We start from the raw sequence: 12,772 nt of genomic DNA on the forward strand, positions 1-12,772 counted from the left end.
TGGCTCCAGGGGACCAGATTCTAGCTGGAGAAATAGGAACAGGCTGTTTAACCAACAACAAACAGTCCTGCTACACACAGACACAGACACACACCCACACAGTCGGACAGCCTGTCTCACCACCCGCTGCAGACCTGTGCGCAGAGACACACTCCAGCCCGGAGCCCTGCTGGCAGTCGCCTTAGAGAAACGTCCCTAGTGACTGCCACACCTGCTCCGCAAACCCTGGACCTTTAAAACCGACTCGAGGGCTGTGCTTGGTGGCCCACAAAGGTTCTGATTGTGGTGATTCAGTGGCCTCCCCAGGGAAGGGAGGGGCGACGAGACAGATGGGAGGCTTGTCCTGCCACGCCCGTCCTGCAGCCAAACACCTAGCCCTCGCCTGAGCTGCCTGTGGGGGGCTCGGTGGGCTCCCCACGGGGCACCACCCCCTGTTCTCTGGCCCCCTCTCGTGTTTCCAGGGTGGTGCAGCTCCGAGTCAATCGCCCTGTCTTTTCCCAGGCCCTCTGCCTTCCCCGTCACAGGCTGCTGTTCCTGTGCCTTTGCTCTCTGCTTGTTTTCCCACGGGCATGTTTTGTGCACTCTCCAAGTGCAGAGAGCATGTCTTTGCCCTCCCTGTGATTGGTGCCCAGGCAGAGCTGTGCACACACAGGGCGCTTGCTGGATGCTCAGAGAGTGAATTATTTGCTGCTGCTCCAACCAGCCCAGGGCACACCCCCTTGTCCCCCTCGAGTGGTGCTCCTCTACGGGATCCCTGTGTCCTCCACCCCAGGGGGCTTACTCGGGGTCCTGCTGTAGTTTCAACCCCTGGATACCGCCTTACAGCCTCATTGGCTTTTCATCAGCACCTACCTGCCTCCGCCTGCCTGCTGGGCAGCCCCAAGGGATGGTGGGGACTGGCAGGATCTGGAGGAAGGGGCCGCATCTCTGTCCTGAGAGAAGCAGGATGCTCCTTCACTGAGCAGCGGCTCCTGGGAAGGAAACCCTGTCCCGGGGAAGGCGCTGAGGGCGAGTGGAGCCTGGCTAGGGGAACTCCTGGAGGGTGTGGGCCCGGTATTGGTGTTTAGAAGAGCCCTGGGCCTTGGTCACAACAGCCCTGTCTTCTCTGCCCCCAAACCCCAGAGACCCAGGATTTGCACCCAAGGGGTCAGAGGCCAATGTGCAGTCCACATCTGAGACCCTTCATCACTCTGGGATCTCTCGTGATGAGTGGAGAAAGCCAGCTGCTTTTTCTGAGAGATGGTGGCTCTCACCTGGGGAGTGTTCTCAGCTCTCAGAAAGAATCAAGCACTGCAGCATCTTTTCCTCATGGCCCCTACACATGGAACAGGTGCCTCAGTTAAGGCCAGAGCCAAATGGCAAGGTGTTTGCAGTTGTCAAGCTGGTCAGGAACAGAGCTAGGTTTAGCACTGGGCCACCCTGCCTTCTCCCCTCCGCCAGCCGAGGTTCTCCGGGTACGAGCTCTCCACCATGGCTCCCGGTGATGGACTGGGCCTTGCTGGGTGCTGTGGTCCCGGTGGTGACGCTGAGTAGGAGGGGCTAGTCCAAGTAGCTCCCCACTTGCCCCCTGCTCCTCAACATTCCTGCCACGCCATCTCCTATCTCTGCCTCTGGTGTTCTATTGACCTGTTCTCTGCTTCTCCTCCTTCTGGCCACGTGAGGACCCCTCCTCTGGACAGGAGCTCTCTTCAGGGTGCCTGCCTGCCACGCCTGCTTGCGGCCGCCAACTAGGTAGCGTGCTCTGACTGTCTCTGCATGCCCCCGTGTGTCTGTGCTGTTCCTCTGCATAGGAGAATGCCAGCTTCCCAGAGGCTGAGCCGGGATGGGCAGTGCTTGGGGGTGGGAGGCATCTCTCCCAGGCATGGGGGTGACTGACCTTCACATCAGAGACAGAATTTGATGGGTGAAGCGGGCGAGGTAACTGTCCCTTCTGCTTGTAACTGCCTCAGGTAGGGCAGGAAAGCCTGCCTGGCTATTACTGGGCTGCCTAGTGATGTCCTGAGGGCTAGTCACAGGCAGGCACGCGGACACCAGCTGGAGCCCTTGGGACAGCTGTGGCCTGGCTCTTCAGCTTGCCCTGAGCTCCAGATGGAGCCGAGAGCTGCCGGTCAGGGGAGTGATCGGCCTGACCACCTCTCCTGCGGGCTGGCTGTCTTCTCCCCACAGGTGACTGTGTGCTGGGTGGACGAGGCTGGGGCCAGGTCCACGCACTGCCTCTCCCCACAGGCTGAGCACGCCGGGGTCCGCACCTACTTCTTCAGCGCCGAGAGCCCCGAGGAGCAGGAGGCCTGGATCCAGGCCATGGGGGAGGCTGCCCGAGTACAGATCCCCCCAGCCCAGAAGTCGGTGCCCCAGGCTTCACGTCACAAGTGAGTGCGGGGCTGGAGCAGGGCATGGGCAGTGCCATCAGAGAGAGAGTGGGGGTGAAGAGGTGCCCCCACGCCATTGCTGAGCCCAGCACATGGGCCTGTGCCCCAAGAAAAGGCGAACAAGTTTCTCACCTCCCAGGAGCGTGCCTGACTCAGTGGCTTCAGAGCTGAGTCTCTTTTTCCTGGAGCATCTCCTCCTCTTCTCTCTGAGCCAGTGGAGGCCGAGAGAAAAGCCAGTTCCATCAGGGCCTGGCCAGGAACCGGATAGGGTCATTGGCTCGTTTTGCTGAGCACACCACCTCTGTGGGACTCGGGTTCACAGCCCGACTCGGCTACTTGCCCACTGTGTGACCTGAGTGTAAGTTACTCAGCCTCTGATCCTCAGAGACAGCTTTTATACTCCTACCTCACTGAGTCATTGTGAGGACAATATGGTATATGTAAAATGCTTTACGTGCAGCAGGCGCTCAATATGTGAGTCAATTTATCCCATCATTACCCGGAGTCTCAGCACCTGGCTCGACTTGAACTTTGAGTCTGAAGTTAGATTTTAATAGGGACCCAGCAGAGAGAGGAGAAGGCAATGGCACCCCACTCCAGTACTCTTGCCTGGAAAATCCCATGGACAGAGGAGCCTGTTAGGCTGCAGTCCATGGGGTCGCTAAGAGTCGGACACGACTGAGCGACTTCACTTTCACTTTTCACTTTCATGCATTGGAGAAGGAAATGGCAACCCACTCCAGTGTTCTTGCCTGGAGAATCCCAGGGACGGCGGAGCCTGGTAGGCTGCCGTCTATGGGGTCGCACAGAGTCGGACACGACTGAAGCGACTTAGCAGCAGCAGCAGCAGAGAGACGCTTTACAGTGTAGACTCCAAGACTTCATGCCTGTCTTGGAATTGTTCACCAAGCGGTATCTCAACAAGGATGCTTGACTGTTGAATTAGAGAAGGTATAAAGAGAGCATTGTCAGGAGAGCCCGTCCTTGCCTCTACCAAGGAGTGAACTTCCAGAAGTTCGCTTATTCTTTTCACAAATATTTACTGTAAATACAAATGTATATAGGCTGCTAGGAAAACAAGGTAGGAGAAGTCGGACAAGCTCAAACCTCATGAAGCTTATATTCTCATAGCAAGTCCTGTAAGAAGCTTGCTTGGGAAAGGGGAACTAGCCTGTTTTTATGCCTGTGAAGTCTGAGGCAGCCACTCTGGCCCCTGGTGTGCCTGCCACGTTTGACCTCACACAGTCCTTACCCACCCTGACAGTGGGGAGCCCAAGACTCATGGCATTAAATAACTTTCTCTAGGAGAGGAGGCTTGCCTGTCACAAGCCTCTGTAGCTGGGACAGCAGCAGTTTCTACTCTGTGCAGTGTACAGCTGCCACCAAGTGCATGCGGCTGGGTCCCGGACAGACTGCAGAGGAGGCCTAGTCTGGGCGGCATTGGTCTTGGCTGTAGCTTGAAGGCTCAACTCCAGGCAGGTCAGCAGAAGGGAGTGGAGGGTGGCCCTTGGGGAAGACAAGCAAACACGCACAGGTGACCTTGGATCATGCTTTACAATTGCCCAGACTAGAGCAGGGAGAGAAAGCAGTAGGTGGGGTTTAGGAAGCAGAATGGAATACACTGACTTCTGTTTCCATCGCTGCTTTCCTGCCCATCCTTTTCATTCCTTTTCTCCTCACTTTCCCCCACCCAAACTCCATGCCGGGCTGGGGTCACCTACAACTGCGCCCTGGGCGTCTCACAGCCATGAGAAGCCAGACTCCGAGAACATCCCACCCACCAAACACCATCATCAGCTCACCCACAGCAGCATTCCCAAGCCCGAACCAGAGGCCAAGACTCGCGGCGAGGGTGACGGCCGGGGCTGCGAGAAGGTGGAGCGGAGGCCTGAGAGGCCTGAAGTCAAGAGTGAGCCGCTGGTGAAAGCCAACGGTGTCCACGCCGGACCAGAACCCGCCTCAGAGCCGGGCAGCCCTTTCCCCGAGGGCCCGAGGGTCCCGGGAGGTGGGGAGCGGCCGGCCCAGCCCAATGGCTGGCAGTATAGCTCCCCCAGCCGGCCGGGGAGCACAGCCTTCCCACCTCAGGACTCTGAGAGTGGGGGTCACCGGCGGAGCTTCCCGCCACGTGCCAACCCTGACAAAATCGCCCAGCGCAAGAGCTCCATGAACCAGCTTCAGCAGTGGGTGAACCTGCGCCGAGGGATACCCCCTCCTGAAGACCTTCGGAGGTGCGGCCTGGGGCGGGTTGGGTGGGGGTGCTGTTCCGGTGGGGCTGGGGCATGACATGCAGGCAGCCTCCGCTGGAAACCTTCCAGAAGCCAGGCTAGATGGGGAAACCAAGAAAACCCCCATTCCCCGCTTGCCCAAGTCCTTCCTGCCCCACGGTCCCATCTGTAGAATTTGCCCCCTACCCCCTGATGCTTGCTGTCTGCCTGCTTCCTCCAGAGGAAAGAACAGAGCACCCAGTGCCTCTCTCAGGACATTAAAGAAAGGAAAGGCAAGTGAAGTCACTGAATTGTGTCCGACTCTTTGCAACCCCATGGACTGTAGCCCACCAGGCTCCTCTGTCCGTGGGGATTTCCAGGCAAGCATACTGGAGTGGGTTGCCATTCCCTTCTCCAGGGGATCTACCTGACCCAGGGATTGAACCCAGTTCTCCCGCATTGCAGGCAGACGCTTTACCATCTGAGCCACCAGGGAAGCCCCACTGGACACTGGGTGGACTGAAATATGTAGGCAGTCACAGCGAGGGACCTTTAAAGCTGTTCCAGCTAGACATCCATCCCTGCTTCCCACCCTTGTACAATATCCAGTGTTTCTACCAATATGAGACTCACTAACTGCCAAGGCAACTCTCTCTGTGTGTGAATGGCTCTAATTGTTTGAAAGCCGTTATTTATAAACACTATTCGAAAAAGAAAGATGTTGCCACTCGTTGGCCCTAGTTCTATCCTCTAGACAAGTTTACTTCTATTACTATTTACTGTCAAGTTTACTGTCTACTACTAGATAATAGTGACTGGGTTTCATTTGAAGACATTTATTGGATATTTGGTATTTGAATTTTTGGGGTATTTGACATTTTAGATAGAAGCCATTTATTTTTCTTTTGGATATCTTTAAATGTCTTTTGGGTAGAAGACATTTATTGGATATTTGATATTTGAAGACCTTTATTGGACCTGACTATGTTCATCAGGCAAGTGGGGTTACTGCTGCTTCCCTGGGGCTCTGGGAAGCTCCAGGGGCTGCAGGTAACAGCTCAATGGGTGGTCTACCCTGCCCTGGGGAGAGCACCTTGCTTGGGTTGAGTCCCAGGAACCGGCTGGTTGAGTCCTTGACAGGACCCTGAAATCAGGGAAGGCTCCCAATTGCCTGTCCTCCATTGCTCGCCTCCAGGGGCCCGGGACACTCCACTTCTTTCTGCTCATAGCATCTCTGGAAAGGAGCTGAGAAATTGGTTCAAGCTGAGATGGAGATGGCTAAAGGGCTTAAAGTTTCTCCCTGGGGTACTTCATTTTAAAGAGACAAGGATGGAAGCTCTGAATAGTGAAGTTTCTGGCTCAGGGAGCTGGTTGAGGTAGGGAGTTTGAGGACTGGTCTTTCTTGCACCTCTGGAAACAAGCCTCTGTGCGCGGGCAGTGGACGCCCCTGTGTGCACGCAAGGTCAGCCTAGGGCACATCCAGCTGGTCAGAACCTGCCCTAGGCTGGAGGATGGGGAGGAACGGCTGGAGCACGGGCAGGTGGCCGGGACATGCCTGTCATGTCTGGCTTCCTTACAGAGTCCTCTCTCTCTCTCTCAGTCCTTCTAGGTTCTACCCTGTGTCCCGTAGGGTCCCTGAGTATTACAGCCCCTACTCCTCCCAGTACCCTGATGATTACCAGTACTACCCCCCAGGGGTGCGGCCAGACAGCATCTGCTCCATGCCGGCCTACGACCGGATCAGCCCGCCCTGGGCCCTGGAGGACCAGCGGCGCTCCTTCCGGAATGGAGGCGGCCCTGCCTTCCAGCGGCGGGAGTGGCAGGAGCCTGCTGGCTATGGGCGGCCGGATGGCACCGTCTGGACCCCCAGCCCCTCCCGGCAGCCCGTCTACTACGATGAGCTGGAGGCCGCCTCTGGCTCCCTGCGCCGCCTGTCCCTGCAGCCCCGCTCCCACTCGGCTCCCCGCTCGCCTAGCCAGGGCTCCTATGGCCGCGGCCGCGTGTACTCCCCCGCCCGCTCGCCCAGGGCCCATTTTGAGCGGCTGCCGCCTCGCAGCGAGGACATCTACGCCGACCCTGCTGCCTATGTGATGAGACGATCCATCAGCTCCCCCAAGGTGAGCCTCCCGCCTTCGTCAGCCTGAGATCCCCCTGAAGCCTAAGGCCGTCTGTCGAGAAGACACGGAGCGGCAGGGGCATCTGGAGACTGTGGGTCCCTCGGCTGGTTCAGCAGGACCAAAGATGCCTCCTGGGGCGGGAGCCGTGGGCCCTGCGGTTCTGTCCGTGGGAGAGCTGCCTTGGAGGAGTCACCTTGCCTCTGCATGGGAACCCTGCTCTCTGTGCCCCTCCCCAGGCTGTGCCCGGAGCTCTAATTACCTATAAGAGGACAGAGAGGTTCTGGTTTTTTTTGGACCTTGAGGACCTGGACAGGTCATTGCCAGCATATTGCAGTGGATAAATGCTGTCCATTTTAGTTTGAAATCTGCTCCAGGACAGGACACAGCATCCCTGACCTTGAGCTTCAGCTGGTGGGGAAGCTTATATCCCAGCTGGACCCTCACCTCTCCAATCCCCTTTCTCTTCCAGTATGATTACCTGGGAGACAGGCGGCCAGTCCCTGCTGGACTGTTCCCCTACAACTACCCACCATCCCCCACGGTCCACGATAAGATGGTACGTCCTCTCCTCCCACTCCGCTTCCCCTCAGGCCCTCTCCTCCCAGGGGAGGACAGATGCTCTGTGCCCAGTGCCTGGACCGTGTGTGGTCTTTGGCAGCCTCTGGATGCCTCCTCCCTCCAGCCTGGACTCTAACGTCAGTACAGAGTGTGGTGCTAATTACCCTTCTCTGTGACACAGGGCAGAGGAGCAGGGACAAACCCCGGAAGCGTGAGACGTCCCCATCCTCTGCATCTCAGGACAGCCCCTGTCCAGTATGCAGAGGGGCCTGGCTTAGGCTGCGGGCTGGGAAGGAAAGTTAAGCTCATGCTCCCCAAACAGGCGTGAGCTTCTAGGTTTCTTCCCCCTCGAGCTCGCCCTCACCTGGAATGTTACTTTGGGGGAAAGAGATAAGAGGTAGGATTGAGGAAGAGTCCATATTGTGTCTTCTCGTACCCTTTCTCACCTTTCCACTCATGTCTCTTCCTGGAATTTGTTCTCCTGAGAATTTTGTCTCCCCCTGGAGAACTTGATACAGATGTTCCACTTGGAAAGCTGGGAGAGCCTCTGGAAGCAACAGGCAGAGTCCTTATCCCCAAAGGCCTGTGACTGACCCCCTCGACGAGTCTCCTCTGCGTGTGTCCAAACTCTGTAGTCTTGACGCAGAGCAAATGCACCCACCCAGAAACAATGGATTTTCCCAGAAAATGCAGAGCTGACAGAAAGTGCTGCCTGGGTGGCTTCTTGGTGCCTCTCTCTCCCAGGCGAGGGCCAAGCCCACAGGGAGCCTTGGAGTGTGTCCCTCTTCTACCAGCTCTTCTGGCAGGCCCCCTCCCCCTCTCCCTTCCCTAGACCCCTCAGGGCCAGGGAGGCCTCTCTTTGTCACTGCCCAGCTAACTCTTAACTGCTTTGCTTCCTTTTTATTGTCTTCTTTTGATGTGTTCCTGTTTGTTGTGTTGCTGTTGGGCCTCGGGCTCCGGGTAGGATGAACTTTTAGACCTTCAGTTGCAAAGAAACCTAGAGTATTTGGATCAGCAGGTAGGCAGAGCTGGTGCCCCTCACCACCCCCTGCCCTCCCATCTGCCTGCTTCTCCTCACCTCCTCACCTTCCATCCATTCGACAACCTTTGTTGGCACAACCAGGACACAACAAAGTGGCTTATATTTTGGTTTGCAGCTTCATACCCTTTCTCTGCAAAGCCCTTTAGGACAGCTGGGAGTTTCCTGGGGAAAGGAGAATAGTAAATGACCACATGAATAGTTAATGTCGCCATCTATTTGTTCTGCCCAGATGGAAATGCCCCCGGGGAGCAGGCAACAATTTGCATTTTTGCTGGATAGAGTTGCAGAGATAGGGAGGAGCTCTAAAACAGGAGTTTTAGCTAAAGCTAAACTAAATCCTAAAGCTAAGGATTTAGTTCAGCTTGAATCTGGGAAATTAGCCTATCCTATTCCACAATTCCAGATTGTGGTTAAACTCCATAATTTGTAAACGAAGGACCACAGACCTGCCCTTTCATGATTTTTTAGTTTATGTTAATTCAGTATATTTGTTAGTTCCTCTGCAAAGTCCTTCTGTATACATGGCTTATGTTTTCCGGAGAATTCAGTGCCATGGACAGAGGGAATATTACCAACCCAGTGTCACAGATGAGCATCCTGAAGTAAGTGTCCCCGTGTGAGGGAAGGACTCCACTACCTGGGCTCCCGCCTTTGGCTGCCGTGCCTTTTGAGGCTAATGAGGCTGTAATACTGGGTTTAGATAGGTCAGGGGTCGTTACTCTGGGCGTTTATATGAGGACGTACTCATGTTCAGATCTATACCCCCAAATCATGGGGGACCTGAATGTGCACCAGGTCCAGGCGGAGGTAGCCTAGGGTGGTACAAAGATTAATGACAGTAATAATAATAATGGCAGACTTACCATAATTGGATGCTTCCTCTGTGCCCCATACTATTTTAAGCACTTTACAGATCCTAACTCATTTAATCTTTATAACAACCCTGCAAGGTGGGTGTTGTTATTATCCCCATTTTGTACAGGATACAATGAAACTAAGGGCTTCCCTGGTGGCTCAGCGGTAAAGAAGCCACCTGCCAACGCAGGAGATGCGGGTTTGATCCCTGGGTCAGGAGGATCTCTTGGAGAAGAAAGTGGCAATCCACTCCAGTATTCTTGCCTGGGAAATCCCATGGACAGAGGAGCCTGGTGGGCTCGAGTCCATGGAGTCACAAAAGAGTTGGGCACAACTTGGCAACTGAACAACAACAGTGGTGAAACTAAAGTCCAAAGAGATCAAAAACATGCCTAGGACACACAGCCAATGAACAACAGAGGTTGGATATGACTGTGCTTTTGACTCAGTTTACAGCTGAGGAAACATCTAACGTGAAGATGTTGGGGTCAAACCTCATCAGGTTGATTTTGTGCTCTTAACGTTGTGGAGAGAACCACAAACGTGACATCAGAGGACATGGCTGTAATGCTGGTGGTCCTAGTCACAAGCCATGTGACTTTCATCTCATACGGGCCTGGCGCCTCAGTGAGCTCAGCCTTGTGGGAGACCTTGGGCACTGGGAAACATGATACACACACATTAATCAGCAGCGATGGTGCCTGGTCCCCAAGAACATGGCATTTTAGTCCCAGAAGGAGCACGTGATGTTGGTACTGTGAGCATTCTAGGCTGTGTGCGGGTGAGTCTCAGGATGCCCGCCAGAGCTTAGGGCTGGGAAGCACTGACAGGAAGCAGGGTCTGCAGGGGTGTGGGGTGGTGAGTGGCAGGGCTCCCTGCAGCCCATCCACATGGCTGGCTGTCCCATTCAGTGCAGATGTCAGGACCCCTTCCTGGGGGCTTCGGCCCTCATAGAAGGCTGGGGGCTTCAGGAATAACGTTTCAGAGAAGCTCTTCCTAGATAAAGGATAATATTCTTAAAAAGACAGTTCTGTATGATGAGAAGAGTCCAGAATATAGTCAGACACTGCACTCTAGTTCCAACTGTGCCGTTTACAAGGACTTTCCTTAAACCTTGGAAATGTCACTTGGTCTCTCTGGGTCTTTGTTTTCTCAGTCATGAGATGGACTCTGTACCTTCAGAGTTATTGGGAGAGCCAGATGAGGTATATGAGAGCCCTCTGGCAGACATTGATGCAGGTAGTGATTGCTAATATGATCACTTTTTCATTTTCTTCCAAAAGTCAAAACTATTAAATTGACCACCCTTGACCCCAGTGCCATGTATTAATATATAAGGTACTGAGTTAGGTGCTTTCTCACAAAATTTCTCTAACATTTTGGAGAGACAGAAGGTGGCACACAGGAACTCCCCTAGAGGCAAGGTCCACACAGCCAAACAATCCTGGAAGTCATAGCATGGGTGGGGGTGGGTCAGAGTGAGACTGCTGCCCCTTCCTTTCTTGTTTCACATCCCTGGCTGGGGAAGGAGGGAGGCCAGTGGGGGACCAAGAAGAGCCTGGGCCTCCCTTGCCCTCAGAGCCTGATGTGCTGGTGGCTATGCCTTGTCCTGTACGCATACGTGTGTACCCCACACAGGGGACACAGGCCCGACGCACAGGCAGCAAACGTAAACATACACACGCCACATACAGTCACACATACACCACACAGGCGTACCCTATACACAGCAAACAGTCTTATTCACACACGCACGCACACACACACACACACACACACACACACACACACACACACACACACACACACACACACACACACACACACACGCACGCGCTCACACATGTGCACAGGCTCTAAGAAGATAGGAATTGAGCTTAGGCCCTACAGAAAATGTGGTTGATGTCCTGTTGACTTTTAACCATTTAATACTCAGCCTCATATTATAGTAGTTCTTTTAGAAGCCTTTTAAATCACACTTTATATGATAGAAAAAAACCTCCCAAGTGAGCTAAAAAAGTGGAAAAATCAGATCCTAGGAAAGCCCTTTAGATGCTCTAGAGCCTATGAATGGAATTGGAAGGGTGCTCCTTGCCCTGCCTGCAGAGTACAGAAGCAAGGTTGCCTTTGGGCTGCAGCCTAAACCAGGTAGGAGGGAAGTATGTGTGGGTCCAACATAGACTGGGAAGACAAGGGTAAAAAATGTGTCAGTCCCCTGAATTGTGACCCTAGAAGATCTGCCCTAAGGTGGCTCTGCCCCTCCCCTTACTCACTTCCCCTCCCCAAGAATCTTTTTCTGCACAACCCCTCTGTCTTCTGCCACCTTCTCCTGGAGATCAGCTGAGTTAAAGGGACAAAGCCAAGGACACGCCCTCCTGTGTTTACATTGCTGTCACCCTGGAGCCATGGGGGAAATGACAGCCTTCCTCCTTGGTTTGGTTGGCCAGTCCTCCCTCCCACCTTCTCATTCTCACTCACCCTTCCTCCCCTCTTTCTCCTTCATTTGGCATAGTCTTTCCCTCTCCATGTTCCTGAAGATCTCTGAAGCATAAAGAGTACATGTTGGGAGAGCGGTGTCCCAGTCTCTGGTGTCCCTCTAACATGGCTTGCTTGCTTTGACCTCCTTATTTGCTCCCTGGCATCATCCCAGGTCGGCATGGATGCTATCAGCCCAGCTCTGGAAACCGAATTTTACAATCCTCTCTACTCTAGAGCAGAGGTGGGCAGGACTTGGGGAGAGAGGCCTAACCCGACATGAAGGCCCATCCAAAGAGCAGGTCACACTTTCTTTAAAGTTGTTTCCCTTAGTTCCCATTTGGGGAGATCGGCCTTTCCCACTGCCTGTGTGGTCCTTGACCAAACCAGAGTGAGAAACCAGGGCTGGGCCGGGAGGGTGAGGCCCGCAACACTCAGGCACTCTGGGGAGGTGTCCCTGGGCCTGGGTGAGGCCTCGGCGACCTCCCGCCTCCCTGCCATGGCCTTTCCTCGTGGGCAGCTTCGGTGCGGGTCCCAACCAGAGTTCACAGCGGGTGAGTGATGGGCGAGGCCAGAGAGGGTGCTGGAGGCCCCAGGAGGATCTGCCCTCTGCTGTCTCCTCGAGCCCAGGCGAGCGTGGGTCTGCGTCTGAGCCTGAGCCGCCCGTCCCTCCCTCTGCCGCAGATGAGTGAGAGCGAGGCTCTGATCAGTGTGGTGAACCGCATGGTGGAGAGCGCCTCCCCCAGCGCCCAGCTCTTCATGCAAGTAAGGCCTCTGCCTGCAGCACGCTCCTGTCAGCGTCATTCCTGCCGCTCGTGCATGGTCGAGCCCGCCTCTGGGGCCGAGGCTTGCTGCATACCCTGCCTGCTCCCCAGGCTTTACCCCTGGGCTCAGCCTGGCCTTCCTCCTTTCATTCCCGGGCTCACCTCCATTCTTCATGTTCATGGGTAAACCGGGCTCATTCTCCAAACCATCAACATAGCCAGCCCTGACATATCCTGCCGTGCCAGGGGTCACAAAGTGTGCAGGACTTCTTCCTGTGTTTGGTGTCTGCCTACCAGTCGCCAGGGTGGAGAGCATGGGGGTGTGATGTGGGGCCGTCCAGTGACAGTGTTGTGCAGACTGGCTGTGGTTGCTGCATGTGTCACAGTG

General features: G+C 54.9%; 1 protein-coding gene across 14 annotated transcripts in view; it reads left to right on the forward strand.

Moving 5' to 3' along the window:
* The window catches only part of PLEKHA6 (pleckstrin homology domain containing A6), a 138,835-nt gene that overhangs the window by 106,937 nt on the left and 19,126 nt on the right, over positions 1-12,772 (forward strand). For 5 of the 14 annotated variants that reach the window (XM_081494933.1, XM_081494934.1, XM_081494942.1 and 2 more), the window contains 4 exons: positions 2,167-2,369; positions 4,115-4,597; positions 6,174-6,690; positions 7,160-7,246. In XM_081494933.1, coding sequence (XP_081351059.1) covers positions 2,167-2,369; positions 4,115-4,597; positions 6,174-6,690; positions 7,160-7,246 — 1,290 coding nt within the window. Of the gene's footprint in view, positions 1-2,166; positions 2,370-4,114; positions 4,598-6,173; positions 6,691-7,159; positions 7,247-8,212; positions 8,267-12,304; positions 12,386-12,772 lie in introns of all 14 variants that reach the window. The other 9 variants (XR_014055031.1, XR_014055032.1, XM_081494937.1 and 6 more) reach the window with 5 other exon arrangements.

Source organism: Giraffa tippelskirchi, chromosome 5 (assembly GCF_054371585.1).
Source record: "Giraffa tippelskirchi isolate mGirTip1 chromosome 5, T2T-mGirTip1v1.2.pri, whole genome shotgun sequence".
Classification (NCBI taxonomy): domain Eukaryota; kingdom Metazoa; phylum Chordata; class Mammalia; order Artiodactyla; family Giraffidae; genus Giraffa; species Giraffa tippelskirchi.